Below are 17,131 nucleotides of genomic sequence, written 5' to 3'. Positions count from 1 at the left end.
TTCCATTAGAAGAGCGCATTGGATTATGGGAAAAGCAGTGCTTATCAACACAAATGTCGCACATGCGCTGCGCGACGACCATCGCCCTTTAAGCTTTTAGTAAGTTGACGGCAAAGTAATTTGTTATTCTCGTGTTAAGGTAGAAGCCTAGTCATAATTTTTGACAAAATTGGTCATAAATCGCATGACAATGTTCATTAGTTTGTTATGTACAATCAGGAAGCTAATGTCCTATGGTACAATGAAATAGCATTATTTTGTGTCTTACAGTTAAGCTTTTTGAGAAATGTGTTCTAATATTTTTTGAAAATTGCTATTTTTAGAACAATTCCATAGAACACAATATTAAAGAAAAATTGCATTTTTTGACACTTTTTAAAACCCAGATTTTTTCAATAATTAAGAACAACAAAAAGTACTCCATCATTAACAATATATGATTTTTTCAGTCTATGTCACTAGGCTAGATTTTGAGATATTGCATAATATCTCTGCCATAGGAACCAGTGGTAAAAGTGTTATAATAGTGTCAAAATGTTGACTTTCCACTAAAATACAACCATCAATTTCTCGAAAAAAAGGCTGGTGACCCCCAACTGTTATAGGTCAATATCCATATATTGCCTTGGAGTACATTTTATTGCAAAATGAATAAATTATGTTTTTTTTTTTAATTTATGAGTAGGCTTCTAGCTTTAAAATAAAACAAAAAAAAGTGTAACATTAATTTGTTACGACGATCTAAATAACTGAATGATTTGTACAGTATTTTACAATATAATCTCTAGAGTTATCCTAAACTAATGGGTATTATAATTAAACCATGATTTTTTCACATTTCAGAACTTGAAATGTCTCGCTGTACAAATTAAAGTCACCTAAAGGGTTTACCAAGATCGATTACCACTCACCTAGGTAGTCACAATATGCGCAGTATAGTTGCGCAACAGTAGTTTGCACATGTGTCTGTCCAGATAGATCAGCTGTGTGTTGATATTTCGTTGGGAAAATGGTCCGAAAGAAAGTTGATAACCGCATTCGCATTCAGATTGAGAACGGTGTCACGACAAAAAAGAGAAGCTTTTTTGTTGTAGTTGGTGACAAGGGACGTGACCAGGTAGGACATTTCGCGATGTCTCAACGTCTTCGATCATCATTCGTCGTGTTCATTTTTGTTTACGTTCTTCTCTAAGTTCTTCTTATTTAAATTCACCAGGTTGTAATACTGCATCACATGCTATCAAAGTCACAGGTAAAGGCCAGACCGTCAGTATTATGGTGTTATAAGAAGGAACTAGGATTTAGCAGGTATTCTATTGTCCAGAGTGTGTAATTATTTTCCAAATATTATTTAACATTAAAGGGACATTCGCTGTAACTTCTGAGTTCCCAATTTAAGTGATGAACATTGCTCATCTTCACATTTCTATTTGAGCATCTATGATTTAATATCTTTTTATGAATTCATAGATGATGTTTAACTGTGTAATCTGTGCAAATATTGTAGATTTTCCAGCCATCTGATTGGTACGTTATATAGGAGCCTAACCATTTTCTCTTTGACAGTCATCGCAAAAAACGGATGCGCCAAATTCAAAAGAAAATCAAAAGTGGTACATTAGATTTAAAAGATGATGATCCATTTGAATTGTTCATTGCTGCAACTAATATCAGATACTGCTATTATTCAGAAACGCATAAAATATTAGGAAATACATTTGGAATGTGTGTCTTACAGGTAAGATTTGTTGAGAATTATGTATAAACCATTTAATGTTAGCTGCATTTTTTTTATTCAAACCCATATGTATACCAGAAACACTTGTTCGAACAATACACCTTTTGTACGACTTGTGTAAAAACTTTAAAAACTAGACTACATTTCCCTTTTGATAACATGAAAACACTATTTTCTAATGCATAGACATCTGTCACAATAGCATAGTGTAACATTTTGGTAAACAAGTTTTCAGCTGTACGGTATATTGCTTATATATCACTTGTATATTGATCGTCATCACTTGTATGGAATACAACATAGTTTTGATAAAATGGAAATCCCCCTTTGGAATGACCAGTTGTATTTAATTTATTTTATTTTTACCCAAAATTACACCATTTTGGCATATATTAACAATTGGTTAGGTAACATTCAAAGCATTAAATATATATTTATGATAAATAGTTGTCTGAGAAATAACTTCCGGTAATTGTAAGTCTCATTCTGTTTCTTTAATGAGTAATATAAGAACTTTGCCAGATTTATCACTTCTCAGATATATCAGTACTCGTATAATATTCCACATTAAATTTTTGCTAAAGTGCTAAACAGATGATAAAATACTCAAAAATGTGTCTCATTGCACAAAATGGCTGTTGCATATGAATGAAAATATTCTTTGCTCAATACAGATTATTTCATATTTCAATTACATTTTCAAACACATTTTTGTTTCAATATGTCTCATGCCCTAACATATAATTTTATTTCACAGGATTTTGAAGCGATGACTCCTAACTTACTTGCCAGAACAATAGAAACAGTGGAAGGTGGTGGTATAATTGTACTACTACTAAGAACAATGACGTCATTACGAAAATTGTACACAATGACAATGGATGTCCACTCTCGATTCCGGACGGAGGCGCATCAAGATGTTGTTGCGAGATTTAATGAAAGGTATGAATAAAATGTAACCTTTGATCTGCATCATAGTGACAAGCTTCATGCCACTTTGAATGTCATGGTTTCTGATTGGATGTCCTGTTTGTCATACCACAAATGTTCAATACGCATCTAACAATTTTCTTATATGGTTGAGGGCGGTTGTCGCACATCTCATGTAAACAATGTATTTTACGTGTATTGTATACGTCTTTATCAGTTCCATAACGAACAGGACGCGCGCGAAAGTGAATGCCCTTTAATACAACTAACATCACCCATAAAGTACAACTATATTGCATCTCAAAAAGACAAATTACATGTACTGTCAAAAATAACTGATAATTTATAAATAATCAACTAAATGCTTTTGTGTACAGTAGTGTTAGGTGTTTGACAGGGATGGTACGTTTTAAGGTAAATACAGAATACAGCAAAATGGTATTCATTTCAACTTTCATCGTGTTTGTTTTTCAGATTTCTGTTATCACTATCTTCCTGCAATAACTGTATCGTCATTGATGATCAACTAAATATATTACCAATATCAACACATTGTTTGAATATAACGCCAGTTCCAGCAAAATCAAAGGTAGGTTATGTTACAATAATGGTAATTTTTTTTTTTTATTTTTTTTTCATTTCATTGTCTTTAGACTCGCACCTGGTATTGACAATTAAAGCATGTTTGTCTTTGCGAGTAAATTCCAAATAATCCATCTCAAAATATTCAACTGTGACTAAACCCCTAAGATGACATTAAATGATTTTATTGTGCATAAAAACCTCAAAAACAACAGGGGGAAAAGCTGATGGGCAAAGTTATTGTTATAAATATAATATGAGGTTATTATGAGGATACCTCAAAGTATGCAGCGGAGGTTGATGCGACGGTGTACTGTCTGAGTGCATACTTTGAGGTATCCTCGTAATAACCTTATTTTATTATACATCTTTTCCTTCCAAGGCTACATCATGCGAATGCCGAAATGTTTAGAACAGAGTCAGCAAACTTCTTTGTGTGGAGTCTGGTCAAACTCTGGTGGCTGCCATGTTTGTTTTTATTATTAGAGGATGCTTATGTGCGTAATCATTCCATATTTGGAATTTGCATTTCCTAATATGGTAGGATGAAAATACCCCCTCCTAAAATACCGCAAAATTATGGCATGCTATAACGATGACAGATGTATAATAAATAATATAAGTTAATATTACTTTGATAGTATTTTTTTCAATTTTATAGGAGGACTCACTCAGTGCTGAAGATTTGGAGTTAAAAGAACTGAAAGAATCCTTACAAGACACGCAGCCTGTTGGTGTAATTGTCAACTGTTGTAAAACTTTGGATCAGGTCAGTATTTGGGTGATGGGGTATAAAGCAAAACTCTTTGCTGATTGACTACAATTGGTAAGGCCAGACTTTTTTTATTCCTTGTTTCTTGAGTTTTTATAAGACAATTTTTTTTCCATTCGATTTGTGTGATTCTCAAAGAATTGTAAGTGAGATCATTGATTGAAGAGAAGAAATGAAATAAAATGTTATTCCATGTATAACCTTGTTTCTCATCTGCACGAGACTTCGATACTTTGATCATTATACTCCCACGAAAATGTAACTTGGATTTGTTATGCGGCGGGCGGTAAAAAAATGAAGATAAAAATAATATTTTTTAGCATTTTTTTTGCGCTTACAAGTAGGCGGGCGCGAGAAATTACGCTGAAATAAAATTTTATTTTTATTTCATTTTCGGCTCCTGTTCATTCGGCGGGTTCGGGAAACAAGGGATAATAAAAGTCTTGCCTAACTGTAGTTTACAATCATAGACTCCTGTTGCAATCTATATAGGCATGTATTATCTCAGTACCAGTATGTGTGATGCTAGTAGTGTCATTGTGTTGTGTTTTCATATGAGTTGATACAGAATGTATTCAAGATAAACCATCAGTTATAGCGATAATGTATCTACTTCATTCTAGGCCAAAGCTGTACTAAAATTTGTTGAAGCCATATCTGAGAAGACGCTTCGGAGCACAGTTGCCATGACTGCAGCCAGAGGAAGAGGGAAATCAGCAGCTCTTGGGCTTGCTATGTCGGCAGCAGTTGCTTTTAGGTGAGGAATCTTTCAAGTATCTTTCATTTCCTTTGTCATATATGCTTTGATACGCGTATTTGAAATGATGTAAATTTCTATAACTCTATTTCTCTACAGTTATTCTAATATATTTGTGACAGCACCTAGTCCAGAGAATCTTCGTACAATGTTTGATTTCGTCTTCAAAGGATTTGATGCCTTGGAATACCAGGTAAGTGAGTGATTCACATAATCTCATCACTATAGTTACAAGGTGATGAAATAGAAAATGTAACCACAGCTTCATCAGTATTTGAAAAGCAGCATTCATTGCATGAAACAAGTCTCATACAATGTATAACAACACCAGAGTAAATGTATGTTTGAACCTAAACAGCATGGTAAATGTCATACGAGTATCACTGTATGGTACAAGTACAGCCATCCTTTATTTTAAACTTACTGGTACAGTATATAGATATCTAGGTTTATTTTTTGGTTGTCAATGTTATTTTGATTTGTAGGAACACCTTGACTATGAACTTGTACAGTCTACCAATTTTTGGTTGTCAATGTTATTTTGATTTGTAGGAACACCTTGACTATGAACTTGTACAGTCTACCAATTTTTGGTTGTCAATGTTATTTTGATTTGTAGGAACACCTTGACTATGAACTTGTACAGTCTACCAATCCTGAATTCAATAAAGCTGTTGTCAGAGTGAATATATTTAGAGAACATAGACAAACCATACAGGTAATAATTGGTTGCATAACAAGTGAGTTGTGTGTCATGATGGCTCAGCCCAGTTTGTTGATTATTGCAGTGAGTTTTGCTTTTTTTCAAATGTAATTATTGTAATGTTATGCAATTTTATGTTTTGATACAAAGATATTATAAAGATATTAAAGGTATTCAGCATTTTATATTATTTTGTTTGACAAAGATCTAGAAAAGTTGTTTCTAGTCAGTGTGCATGCCACCAAAAAAAAAGTGTGATTTGATCATTTTTCCCCCCACTTATTTTGCCATTGCACTGTGCCCTTTGTTGACGACTTGATTAAACCTGCAAAATTTTATATGCAAATTATGTTTGGAGTTGTAGGAAAACTGTTCTAATCCATGAAAAGCATTATTACTGAATTTCGTTTTTATGTGGGCATTAGATTTATAGGATTACAGCAGACTATATAGGAAAAAATGTGTACCAACATTTTGTTGCGAGCACACTTTGGGTGCAGGCAGTATTTATTGTGGTCTCCAAGTACCACTCAAGTATGTCATATAGCTTGAGTTATGAATAAATTAATATCAAGATAATAAGAATTTCTAAGATTAGGGTATGTAAATGACTAATAACGGTATATGTAATAAAGATATCACGTATATTGTGAGACAATCACAAAATTGCAAGAGAAACCTGTGAGTGAGTCTATGTATAATATATTTTTGAATGAGGCTACAATCTCGTTCCCATTTATGCAATCAAACATATTTCACTGCATTCAGTAATGCTATTGGTTATAATATGTTCACTTGACGTGCATGGAATTAGATCAATTTCAAGAATTCGCAAATCACGAGAGTTTGCTTCATGAGAGATCTCATTGCATACATGGTTATGAGATTTTCTATTTAAATTTATGGTAATACCAGAGGTACATTACTTGAGGTTTGCAACGCGCATAGTACTGTATGGTGACATCATGCCAAGATCCCATTCAAGTCTCATCTCGTCGATTTCGACACATTTACATACATGGAGGTACAACCTTCTGACATGACATAGGCAGTTTGTAATAAAACATGTATTATCACATACATAGTGAAATCATGTAATACATCGAAAATGTACAGAAAATATAGTTATCGTAATCCGTCATATCGTGAGCAGCTATTTTGATTCACCTGGACATCCCAGTATCCTAGTTACCTCGGGCATGCGCATTCGCATTCGCATTTTTCTGAGTTGGAACACTTATGCGAGACGAGATTGAAACGGGATCTTGTTATCATGTCACCATAGTTGCAAACCCCAAGTACAATAATGTACCTCTGGTAATACTAATAGCAGTTGCATTTCTACCACAGTACATCCATCCATCAGATGCTCATAAACTAGGTCAAGCTGAACTTGTTGTGATTGACGAAGCAGCAGCCATTCCGCTTCCACTCGTTAAACTTCTCCTGGGTCCCTATTTGGTATTCATGTCCTCAACTGTCAACGGGTAAGAAATGTCACAAAAACATTTTTTTATACAGGAACACAATTTTATTTGCATAAAGGGTTTGAACTATAGTTAATTTGTCTCTTTTGTTGCAATCTTGTTCAGATTTCTAAGTCCTTTTCCTAAAATGTCTTTTTTGAAAAATATATGGGAAAAAATAAAAATAAATCCTAACTTTATTAAGCAACCAGTTCCTGCATGTTATTACTGTCATCATTAAATTTTACATCATTTTTTAACTAGTTATGAAGGCACAGGTCGGTCATTGTCACTCAAATTAATACAACAGTTACGTCAGCAAAATATGACGTACAGCACTGCTAATAAAGCTGAAGCCAAAGCTGCTGCTGCCATGGCGATACAGACAGAAGCGGGCTCCTCAGCATCAGGTAATAAAGATAATAATAAATAATTCTCAAATGGCATCACAAAGCTGATTAACTATTCATGAAGGATAGGATTCTAACGAACAAAGAGTGTCAAAGGGTGTACATGTATAACCTAAACCATAATAAAGCAACTGATTTTCAACAATGTTCTTGTCTGCAAATACCATCACAGTATTAAGTGCTTTAAAATTGTATATGCTAACTTCATTCTATTGGCATTGTGGACTGTCATGTTTGCTAGAAACACACTGAAGATTTTGTAAATTTGAAAATCAGTTGAGATCTGTTTATATCTCATTATATACTTTGTACGTGCTCAGCTGTAGGAAACACATTCATGACTTTGGACTTAATATTAACATCTGTTTGTCCCTTAATTCCCAGGCCGAATACTGCACGAGATAACACTGAATGAATCAATTCGATACGCTACTGGAGATGACGTAGAACAATGGCTGAATAATTTATTATGTCTAAATGTGTCAAGTATATCAAGAATTAGTTCTGGATGTCCCTTACCAGAAGATTGTGATCTATATCCTTTTATTTTTCCAATTTAACTCCCTGGAAACCAACATTGGTCATATTTAACTCCTTGGATACCAACATGGGTCATATTTAACTCCCTGGAAACCAACATTGGTCATATTTAACTCCTTGGATACCAACATGGGTCATATTTAACTCCCTGGAAACCAACATTGGTCATATTTAACTCCTTGGATACCAACATGGGTCATATTTAACTCCCTGGAAACCAACATTGGTCATATTTAACTCCCTGGAAACCAACATTGGTCATATTTAACTCCTTGGATACCAACATGGGTCATATTTAACTCCCTGGAAACCAACATTGGTCATATTTAACTCCTTGGATACCAACATGGGTCATATTTAACTCCCTGGAAACCAACATTGGTCATATTTAACTCCTTGGATACCAACATGGGTCATATTTAACTCCCTGGAAACCAACATTGGTCATATTTAACTCCCTGGAAACCAACATTGGTCATATTTAACTCCTTGGATACCAACATGGGTCATATTTAATTAACTCCCTGGATGGGTCATATCTGTTCATTGGTGTTAAAAATTGTATGAATCAAGTTAGATTCTAAATATCCAAAATAGAAAATAGTTTGTGAACATATCTTGTAGTTCAGTTATGTTTTCTGTACTTCTGTGTTTTTATGGATCGGATTCAAATTGAATTGTTCTCTTAAAAAGAGCCATTTTGTTTTAAAAAATGCTGTTAAATGTCATGCCTGGATGTTTGCTTTCTCAATTTGTTCATGTTACATTTTATATGTGGATTACATTCCTATTTACAATGTGGTTTAACCCTTTGAGTACCAGATATTTTTGCTCCCAAAATTCACTGCAAATATTTTTACATTTCGTAAAATTTTCACAAAATTTCATCATCATTTTGGACCATACAGACACTTTCAGATATTGCTTTTAGTTTTTGATCAAAAGATTTGTCAATTTTATCAACATTTCATGTGAGGCAACAGACTGTACAAAATAATTTGTAGATGGCACCAAAAGCTGATAATGGCACTCAAAGGGTTACCTGTATAATACAAGTTTTCTATTTATGTATCAAAGAAATCTTTTTCTTAATATGTTGTCCACTTATTATGTTAATCGGGACACTCTATTCAGTTATCACAAGGCTTCTGAAGTGTTCTTGCAAAGATTAATGTCGCTCTATGTGGCATCACATTATAAGGTATTAAACTGATTTATTTATTTATTTTTGATTGATTGATTGATTGGATGGCAATTTTTTTTATTTCTACATTTCAATGTTATCTGTTTTGTGTCCACAGAAGGTTCATCTGTTTGTTCTTCTTTTAATTTGAAATTGTCAATGTACTGCTCAATGTTTATTCTCAGAAATGATGTTGACATTTTATCTGAAAAAAAAATAAACAGAAAGTATAGGGATATTGCATATAACATAACACTTTATCACAGAGATGAGTAACATTGCCTTTAAACACTTTTGTCACTTAATATTAATATGTAAATACAATAATTATTATTTTTAAAAATATTTTTTTTTTTTTCAGAACACTCCAGATGATCTTCAGTTGTTATCAGATGCACCAGCACATCATTTATTTTGTCTTTTACCACCTGTCAACCCTACCCAGAATGCTTTGCCAGAAGTACTCTGTGTCATTCAGGTAATATTTCCTCACTGTAATTTGTAAATAAACCGCACATGCCAGTACCCCTATTTATTTCACATTTTAGAGTTACATGTAGGTGAGGAAAAACTGGCTGTATTGAAAGAATCCATGTTTTAGATAGAGAGGATGTACAAAATTGCTGACTGGAATTCCTAAATTAACTTGTAATTTGAACATTCCTGTGAAGCAGGGCTTGGAATTATTAGTAACCCAAAGCTCAGAGAATACCAGTTGTGCTAAGAAGACCATTTTAAAAAATTAGTAGCCCAACTGGAATACTAGAAATTTTCAGATAATTCAAAATATCTCTTCACTGGATATAAGTTGTCCTTCACAAAACGATTAATAAAGAAATGGCATCATTTACACTGTATTCATAGGTTGCTTTAGAAGGTGAGATTTCTAAGAAGTCTATTATGAATAGTTTATCACGAGGAAAGAGATCTTCTGGTGATCTCATACCATGGACCATATCACAACAGGTAATAATATTAGAATATTGTCGGCATTTTTGACATTTCAGTTTTAGCTGAAATTGATTGCTGACAACCACTGATACATTGCCATCATATAAAACTTACCATACATGTACGAGCTTAATACATGTAGTAAAAACTGAGCAAACTATTGAACAGTCATCTGAACCATGAACATATTTTAGTGATATCATTGCTATAGATTTATGTAGTTTTAGTGAAAGTGCTGTTCAGTTAATTGTTGTTTCTCTTCTCTCTTCAGTTTCAAGACCATGATTTTCCAGGTTTGTCTGGATGCAGGGTGGTTAGGATAGCCACTCATCCTGATTACCAGGGGGTAAGTCTCTTAATTTCAACAGCATAAACTTTGTTAAGGGTAGGTATCAATTATGTTTAGTCATCTTTAATTAGTATTTTCTCTTACAAACTGTTAAAGTTACAAGTTAAAAAAGTTACCAAGGGCACGCATGTTTGTTATCTGCACTTTGTGTGAAGGAAGGTAAAGGTCTTATGGAGTTGCATCCACACCAAATACATATATTCCAATCACGAAAGATAAGGTCAGTCTGCACCAAGTGGAATTTGTAATTTGCCATGTAACTGCAGGTCAGCCACATGCCTGTTGCAACAAGAATTTGAAATCTTTGAACGATTTTTAGATCCTGAGCTTCTTTTGGTCATTAGTTGGATCGAGGACACATTAAATAGTTGAAAACATTGAACAAGCCAAATTCTGGAACATGAAACCAGGTAATTTCAATGGATCAGTGAAATTGCAACCATGTTTGCTAAGTATTGTAGCAACGTTGTTTTTAGGATCGTGCCGTAACAAATCGGGTCTTCCCAAGTTATAAATCATGCACATCTTTAGTGATTACAAGAATATTCTTTTTAAGGTAGAGATGCAGGATCGTGGGCACTTGGGAGTGAAACTTTTTTTTTTTTGCTTTTTATTATCCAAACAGCCTTGGCTATTTTGTAGAATTGTGAATAGTGGAACATACTCAAAAAAACGATTTTAAAATATAGATAACAGGTGCAAACATTCTCTCTTTTGAATGCTTAGCAAGATTTAGCAAAACTGTACATAAATAATAAAAAAGAAACATGGTGAAAGAAAGAAATGACAGGATCTCCATATTATGCACTATATTTAACTTTTAACAAAACGATAATACATTTAAATTTGGAACTATTACAGCCATTTTAATTATGAGCATTAACAAACTTCTTACTGAGTGAATTGTTATGCAAATTAGCAATTATCTCAGCTTCTTTTTAGTGCACATCCCAGAAAAAATAGCTCATAGATGCTTTGACCTTTTGTTTTGAAATTTTCACAAATGATTGACAGTGTGTTTATCTTCAAAACTTCGTCGGGGCATTGTTTTTGGTTGAACAGTGTTACAACAATCGTACAGACGACTAGCCAGGGTGTTAATTTATGCATAAACTTGAAGTAGTGAAATTGACAACTGGTAGACAGTTTTAAAGACGGCACTTTCTTCATAGTAAACAGATGTGTACCCATAAACCAATTTTGTCAGGAAACGGAAGCATAGTTTAGAAGCTATTTTTTTTTAAATCACTTTTGACCAAAAAAGCACATTTTTGTGCATATTTCAAACTACAGTGTCCATAAAAAAAAATACTAACAAAATTCATACAATAAGCTTTCTGAAAATATATAGTTTTGTGGACAAGGGAGGTGATCTTGGTTTCCTAATTAGTCCCCGTTCGGACGCAGTCCGAAAACGGGGACTTATGTTTGACCTCCGTGTGTCCGTGCGTGTGTGCGTGCGTCTGTGCGTGCGTCCGGACCTGTATCTTAGAAATGCCTGGACCAATCACAATCAAACTTCACACATACATCATACATGATATTATACATATGCACGTCAATTTGTTTCACGATCTGATTCAAGATGGCCGAATGGCGGCCATTTTTGTGCTAAAAATCATCAAAATCAAGCAATTTTTCGGCTGTTTACAGATGGATTTTCTTCAAAATTGGTATATATGTTAGACATTATAGGACCTTGATGCACATCATTTTGTTTTACAATCTGATTCAAGATGGTCGATTGGCGGCTATTTTTGTTCTAAAAAAATCTAAAAATCAAGCATTTCTCGACTGTTTACAGATGGATTTCGTTCAAACTTGGTACATATATTAGACATTACAGGTTTCTGATGCACATCATTTATTTTTCAGATCTGTTTCAAAATGGCTGTCTGGCGGCCATTTTGTTTTAATGAATGGGCTTCTAGAGCCATATCTCTGACTTGTTTTGACCGATTATGTTCAAATTTTAAATATTCATTATACATCATGTCATAGATAGACAGATATATTGGTTTGACGATCCTATTCAAAATGACTGAATGGTGGTCATTTTTGTGCTAAAAAATAATCAAATATCAAGCATTTCTGGCATTTATGGATGGATTTTGTTCAAACTTGGTACATATATTAGACATTACAGGTTCCTAATGCACATCATTTTGTTTGTCAGATCAGATTCAAAATGGCTGTCTGGTGGCCATTTTGTTTTAATGAATGGGTTTCCAGACCCATATGTCTGACTTGTTTTGACTGATTATGTTCAAATTTTTAATATTCATTATACATCATGTCATAGATATACGAATATATTGGTTTGACGATCCTTTTCAAAGTGGCCAAATGGTGGCTATTTTTGTGCTAAAACAATTTTCAAATATCAAGCAATTCTTGCATTTATGAATGGATTTTGTTCAAACGTATAACATACATTAGACATTACAGGTTCCTGATGCACGTCATTTTATTTTTCAGATTGGATTCAAAATAGCTGACTGGCGGCCATTTTGTTTTAATGATTGGGCTTCGAGAGCCATATCTCTTAAATGCTTTGACTGATTATATTCAAATTTTATATATTCGTTATACATCATGATATATATACATGTATTAAAAATGGCTGATTTTGATTGCTGTTCCAGAGCAATATCTCTCAATATGGACAAGTACTTGTTTGACGATCAGATACAAATGTCAATCATTTTAATGTTAAAAAATCATATTCCTGACATGGTTATATTCCAGCCATATTACTATAAACAAAACTATATATCTTAAATTTGATAACTAACAGGAACTGTGCCATGCATGGCTTGTTAACTAATTAAAATACCTGTCAGGTAAACTGCATCTCTACCTTAAATTTACAAAGAAAGTCTTTGAGCCATGGTACCATCATTCTATCAAAGTCAGCCATGGTCGAAAATGTGAAACAGACACACTTGCATTTTGAATCGAAGCTTGACCTTTATCATGTGACTAGCAACCGGTTACTAGGCCAAATTAACAGTCTCCCAAAGTCTTGTTATACTTGAAGATTTGGGGCACAAATGTCGAAGTTTGAACAAGATTTTATTTTAGGTGAACAAAACATGACTGCCCTGGTTAACCTCATATCCTTTTGTTTTCCTACATTGTAGATGGGTTATGGTAGCCGGGCATTAGCAGTATTACAACGTTATTACGAAGGACAGATACCCAGCATGTCAGAAAATACATTGTCCCAGCAAGACATCCATACTGTGGATACTGATGTAAGTAACATTAAGTGACATAAAGTTATGGGTAAATATTTTCCAGCATGATGTATGTCAATATGCATGTGTAAACTGAGAACAGACTTCTCAAGGTAGAGTGAACCAAGTGAGTATTGGTCAACAAATCTGGGAGGAGAATAACGCACTGGAAAGGAGCTAAGATGTTTATTGCTCAACTGCTAGGCCTGGAACTGAGTCTAAATACTCACTAGATGTTCCATACAATGTATCAATATCATTATGCAAATAACTAAACTAAACGTCGTAGCCTCAAATCATCACAGTATGATAAATTACTTAGAATGTGAAATTATGATCGAGTTAAAGTTCAATGTTCTAACCTGAACGACAACTTAAATAAAGATTCTGTATTTGTGAACATATCTGTCACTGTTAACCAACTGAACAAGAGAGAAAAGTAAAGTTCAAATATTAATAAAAATGAATACCATTAGATTAGACTATAGATGGGTAATTCTGATATACATTCAAATGACAATTAAATATTTTTAAGGTGAACAGCAGATTATGATAAAATGCATCGTTTACAATACAAGATAACTTGCAATGTTTATTTGACAGCATGTATCATTACTGGAAGAAGTCGTTGGTCCGAGGAAAAATTTACCGCCTCTGTTATCTAAACTAAGTGAAAGACCTGCTGAAGAATTAGATTATTTAGGAGTGTCGTATGGACTCACAGCTGATCTTCTCAGGTGAGTTTATATATCTGTATTTGAGGGTCATATGGGACTGACCTTTTGATATTGAAGGGAGGAGGGCTCAAATCAAATTTGTTTACCAAAGCAATTATATTCATAATCATATTGTAATGCTGTTTGCATGCACCACTGTGTCACCATAGCTAGTAGGGATACTGTATATCATAACTTGACATTCAGATATCTCACCAGTCCAATGGAAGTGCTGGTCAGTCATGATTATTAATAAGCTAATGAATATTAATGATTTGGTCACATTGCAAATGCTTTTTTTTATTCAAGTCCAAATATTACTCGTTTCATAATTTCATAAAAAGATTGTTATTAAAAAACAAATTTGTTAAAATTAAGGACTTTGTGTATCGCCACAAAGTGTTGCACTTACAAACAATGAGGTGCTAATTTTACAAAACTGACTACCGGGGTAGTATTGTTTATAAGCCACTACCACATTGTGTGACCATAGAAGGTACTAACGGAAGGAGCCGTGACGCAGATCAAGTGGCCACTTAAGCCTCTTAACTGGCTTATTTCCTTTTGTCTCAACATTGTCTAGCTCATCTTTGATGTTGATGATAGTTTGCAATTGTTTACACAAGTAACGAGTTAGCGGAGTATGATATAACCTCGCCCATTTTTAACATGACCATAAAATATATGCGCATTATGAAACTACGGCCATCACACATGCGCACTTTGTTTTTTTAGGTGCAAATGGTCAAAATACGCATTTCACAGCTGGAAATTCAACAGATGAACTTTTGATTTCACAGATTTCACATGTTTTCATTATTAGCAATTGTAACAAGAACAAGATTTTGAGCATCTACAACAAAAATTCATAGAGAAAGTGTCTAGGCATGCCCTTCTTTCGATACTATCTTTTCTGGTTGTGTTCGCCGATGCCCGATGGTCGGAAATTTCAAACAGTTTTGGGTGTCAAACCCACGCACTGACAATGGTACCATTGAGTAATGCAATCGTTATTGTCACAGGCAATCATGGATTACGTCTCATCATCGTTACAAATACAAACAGATTCACGATTTCATCAGTTCTTCAATCGATGTTATATCTGTTATATTTTACATTAAAATTCGCCAAGATCTCCGGAAACAACAACATTCCAACTAGACGTCATTTTCAATCTTGTGCATGCGCAGTTCGTCTATTGCTACCAAACATGCTCCGAATATTACCAAATGCTCGAGATTAGCGTAACCTATTGTAAGAAGGTGCTAAAAGCTAACAAAAACCAATGTTTGTGAACAAACATTGACAAACGATCATAAGGTAAAGCTAAAACAATAGCAACATGGCTCCTTCCATGGTGCGACCACCACCAACCAGAGATCCCTGGACCTTGGAATGACTATACTGAGCTAAATCTAGAAATATGACAGTCAATGTACACAAGTGTGCTATACTGATTTCATTAGAAATGTGTTTTAACTTTATCCTCAACAGATTCTGGAAGAAAGCAAAATTTGTACCGGTGTATCTCAGGCAGACAGCTGTAAGTTAAAGAACAACTTTGTATTAGGTTATATAGTGAATTAGTGTGTTGTCACTGATGTGTTTTGATGAAATCACATCTGATAAACTGACTTTCTTTCTACTATCTTGAATTCTGCCTCTGCATTGATCATCAGAGACTTTGTATGTTTAACATTGTTGCCATGGTAATTAAAATACTAGTCAGTTGGGTACTGATTAGGTTGCAAAATTTTTTTTTCAGTCATTCAGTAGCACAAAATAAAAAATGTGTCAAGGTCATGTGCAATCTGCGAATGTGTTAGTGAATTTCATATCTTTTCAGAATGCCCTCACAGGTGAACATTCCTGTATTATGTTGAAGTTGCTGAATTTAGAGTCTGTGAAAAATGAATCAAACTGGTTGGTTGCTTTCTGGAAAGGTGGGTCACATGGATGTCCTAGGTGGTAAAAAAATAAACAAGAACCTCAGTATATATTTTCACAATGAATATTAATCATCACGTAATAATAAATTTACTATATTTCTTGTGGATCAAAGTACTCTAAATAAAATATATAAATATTAATTGTGTTATTGAATATTTATTATAAAATTAAAATTTTTGTACTAACAATGAATTGTTTTAACAATTAAATTATTTTATTGTTTTTTTTTTTTATGATAGATTTCAGGAAAAGATTCCTGTCCTTACTGTCATACCAGTTTCATAAGTTTACACCATCTTTGGGTCTCAGTGTACTGCACAACAAATATTACAAGTCTGACACAAATGGTAAGAACAGAAGTTTCTGTACTGCAAACCAAATTGATTATACTGTCTTTGAGCTATGTAGTAATTTCACTTTTCTACAACAGGTCTGACAAAAGAAGAGCTTGATGCGGAGTTTTCTAAGTATGATTTACAAAGATTGGAACTCTATTCTAAAAACATGGTGGACCATCATCTCATTACAGACATGTTACCAGCCATAGCTCGATTATACTTCCTAAACAGATTGGATATTCAGTTGTCTGCTGTACAGTCTGTAAGTTTTCCACTGTAGTTAGGAAGGGTGTATACATTTCATATTCATGTGATTCCAGGTTGTCCATCATAAAAAAGAAAGAGTAATTTTCTAGTAACAAATAAATAAATGAGACTAAAACTGTATTGAAGACTAACTGATGCGACCTTATTGCATACTGAAAGAACCACCATAGATGTACATGTTAAAATGTTGTGTAAGTAACATTGGACTTGGATGTTTAGGTCATCGCACATTGACTTCAT

General features: G+C 33.8%; 1 protein-coding gene across 1 annotated transcript in view; it reads left to right on the top strand.

The window, feature by feature from the left end:
- Positions 1 to 943: 943 nt before the first annotated feature.
- The window catches only part of LOC100375877 (RNA cytidine acetyltransferase-like), a 21,954-nt gene continuing 5,766 nt past the window's right edge, over positions 944 to 17,131 (top strand). Inside the window, exons 1-22 of the mRNA XM_078011032.2 lie at positions 944 to 1,117; positions 1,217 to 1,308; positions 1,567 to 1,738; positions 2,496 to 2,680; positions 3,143 to 3,257; positions 3,912 to 4,019; positions 4,646 to 4,779; positions 4,879 to 4,972; positions 5,399 to 5,497; positions 6,833 to 6,969; positions 7,213 to 7,358; positions 7,743 to 7,893; positions 9,003 to 9,099; positions 9,443 to 9,559; positions 9,946 to 10,047; positions 10,304 to 10,378; positions 13,525 to 13,638; positions 14,224 to 14,357; positions 15,831 to 15,879; positions 16,183 to 16,279; positions 16,526 to 16,633; positions 16,717 to 16,886. Of these exons, the coding sequence (XP_077867158.1) occupies positions 1,010 to 1,117; positions 1,217 to 1,308; positions 1,567 to 1,738; positions 2,496 to 2,680; positions 3,143 to 3,257; positions 3,912 to 4,019; positions 4,646 to 4,779; positions 4,879 to 4,972; positions 5,399 to 5,497; positions 6,833 to 6,969; positions 7,213 to 7,358; positions 7,743 to 7,893; positions 9,003 to 9,099; positions 9,443 to 9,559; positions 9,946 to 10,047; positions 10,304 to 10,378; positions 13,525 to 13,638; positions 14,224 to 14,357; positions 15,831 to 15,879; positions 16,183 to 16,279; positions 16,526 to 16,633; positions 16,717 to 16,886 (2,604 nt within the window). The 5' untranslated portion in view covers positions 944 to 1,009. The remainder of the gene's footprint in view (positions 1,118 to 1,216; positions 1,309 to 1,566; positions 1,739 to 2,495; positions 2,681 to 3,142; positions 3,258 to 3,911; positions 4,020 to 4,645; positions 4,780 to 4,878; positions 4,973 to 5,398; positions 5,498 to 6,832; positions 6,970 to 7,212; positions 7,359 to 7,742; positions 7,894 to 9,002; positions 9,100 to 9,442; positions 9,560 to 9,945; positions 10,048 to 10,303; positions 10,379 to 13,524; positions 13,639 to 14,223; positions 14,358 to 15,830; positions 15,880 to 16,182; positions 16,280 to 16,525; positions 16,634 to 16,716; positions 16,887 to 17,131) is intronic.

Source organism: Saccoglossus kowalevskii, chromosome 1, assembly GCF_978046115.1.
Source record: "Saccoglossus kowalevskii chromosome 1, keSacKowa6.1, whole genome shotgun sequence".
Lineage (NCBI taxonomy): Eukaryota > Metazoa > Hemichordata > Enteropneusta > Harrimaniidae > Saccoglossus > Saccoglossus kowalevskii.
Note: the sequence above shows the minus strand (reverse complement) of the source record. Positions and strands in the feature narration are given on the sequence as shown.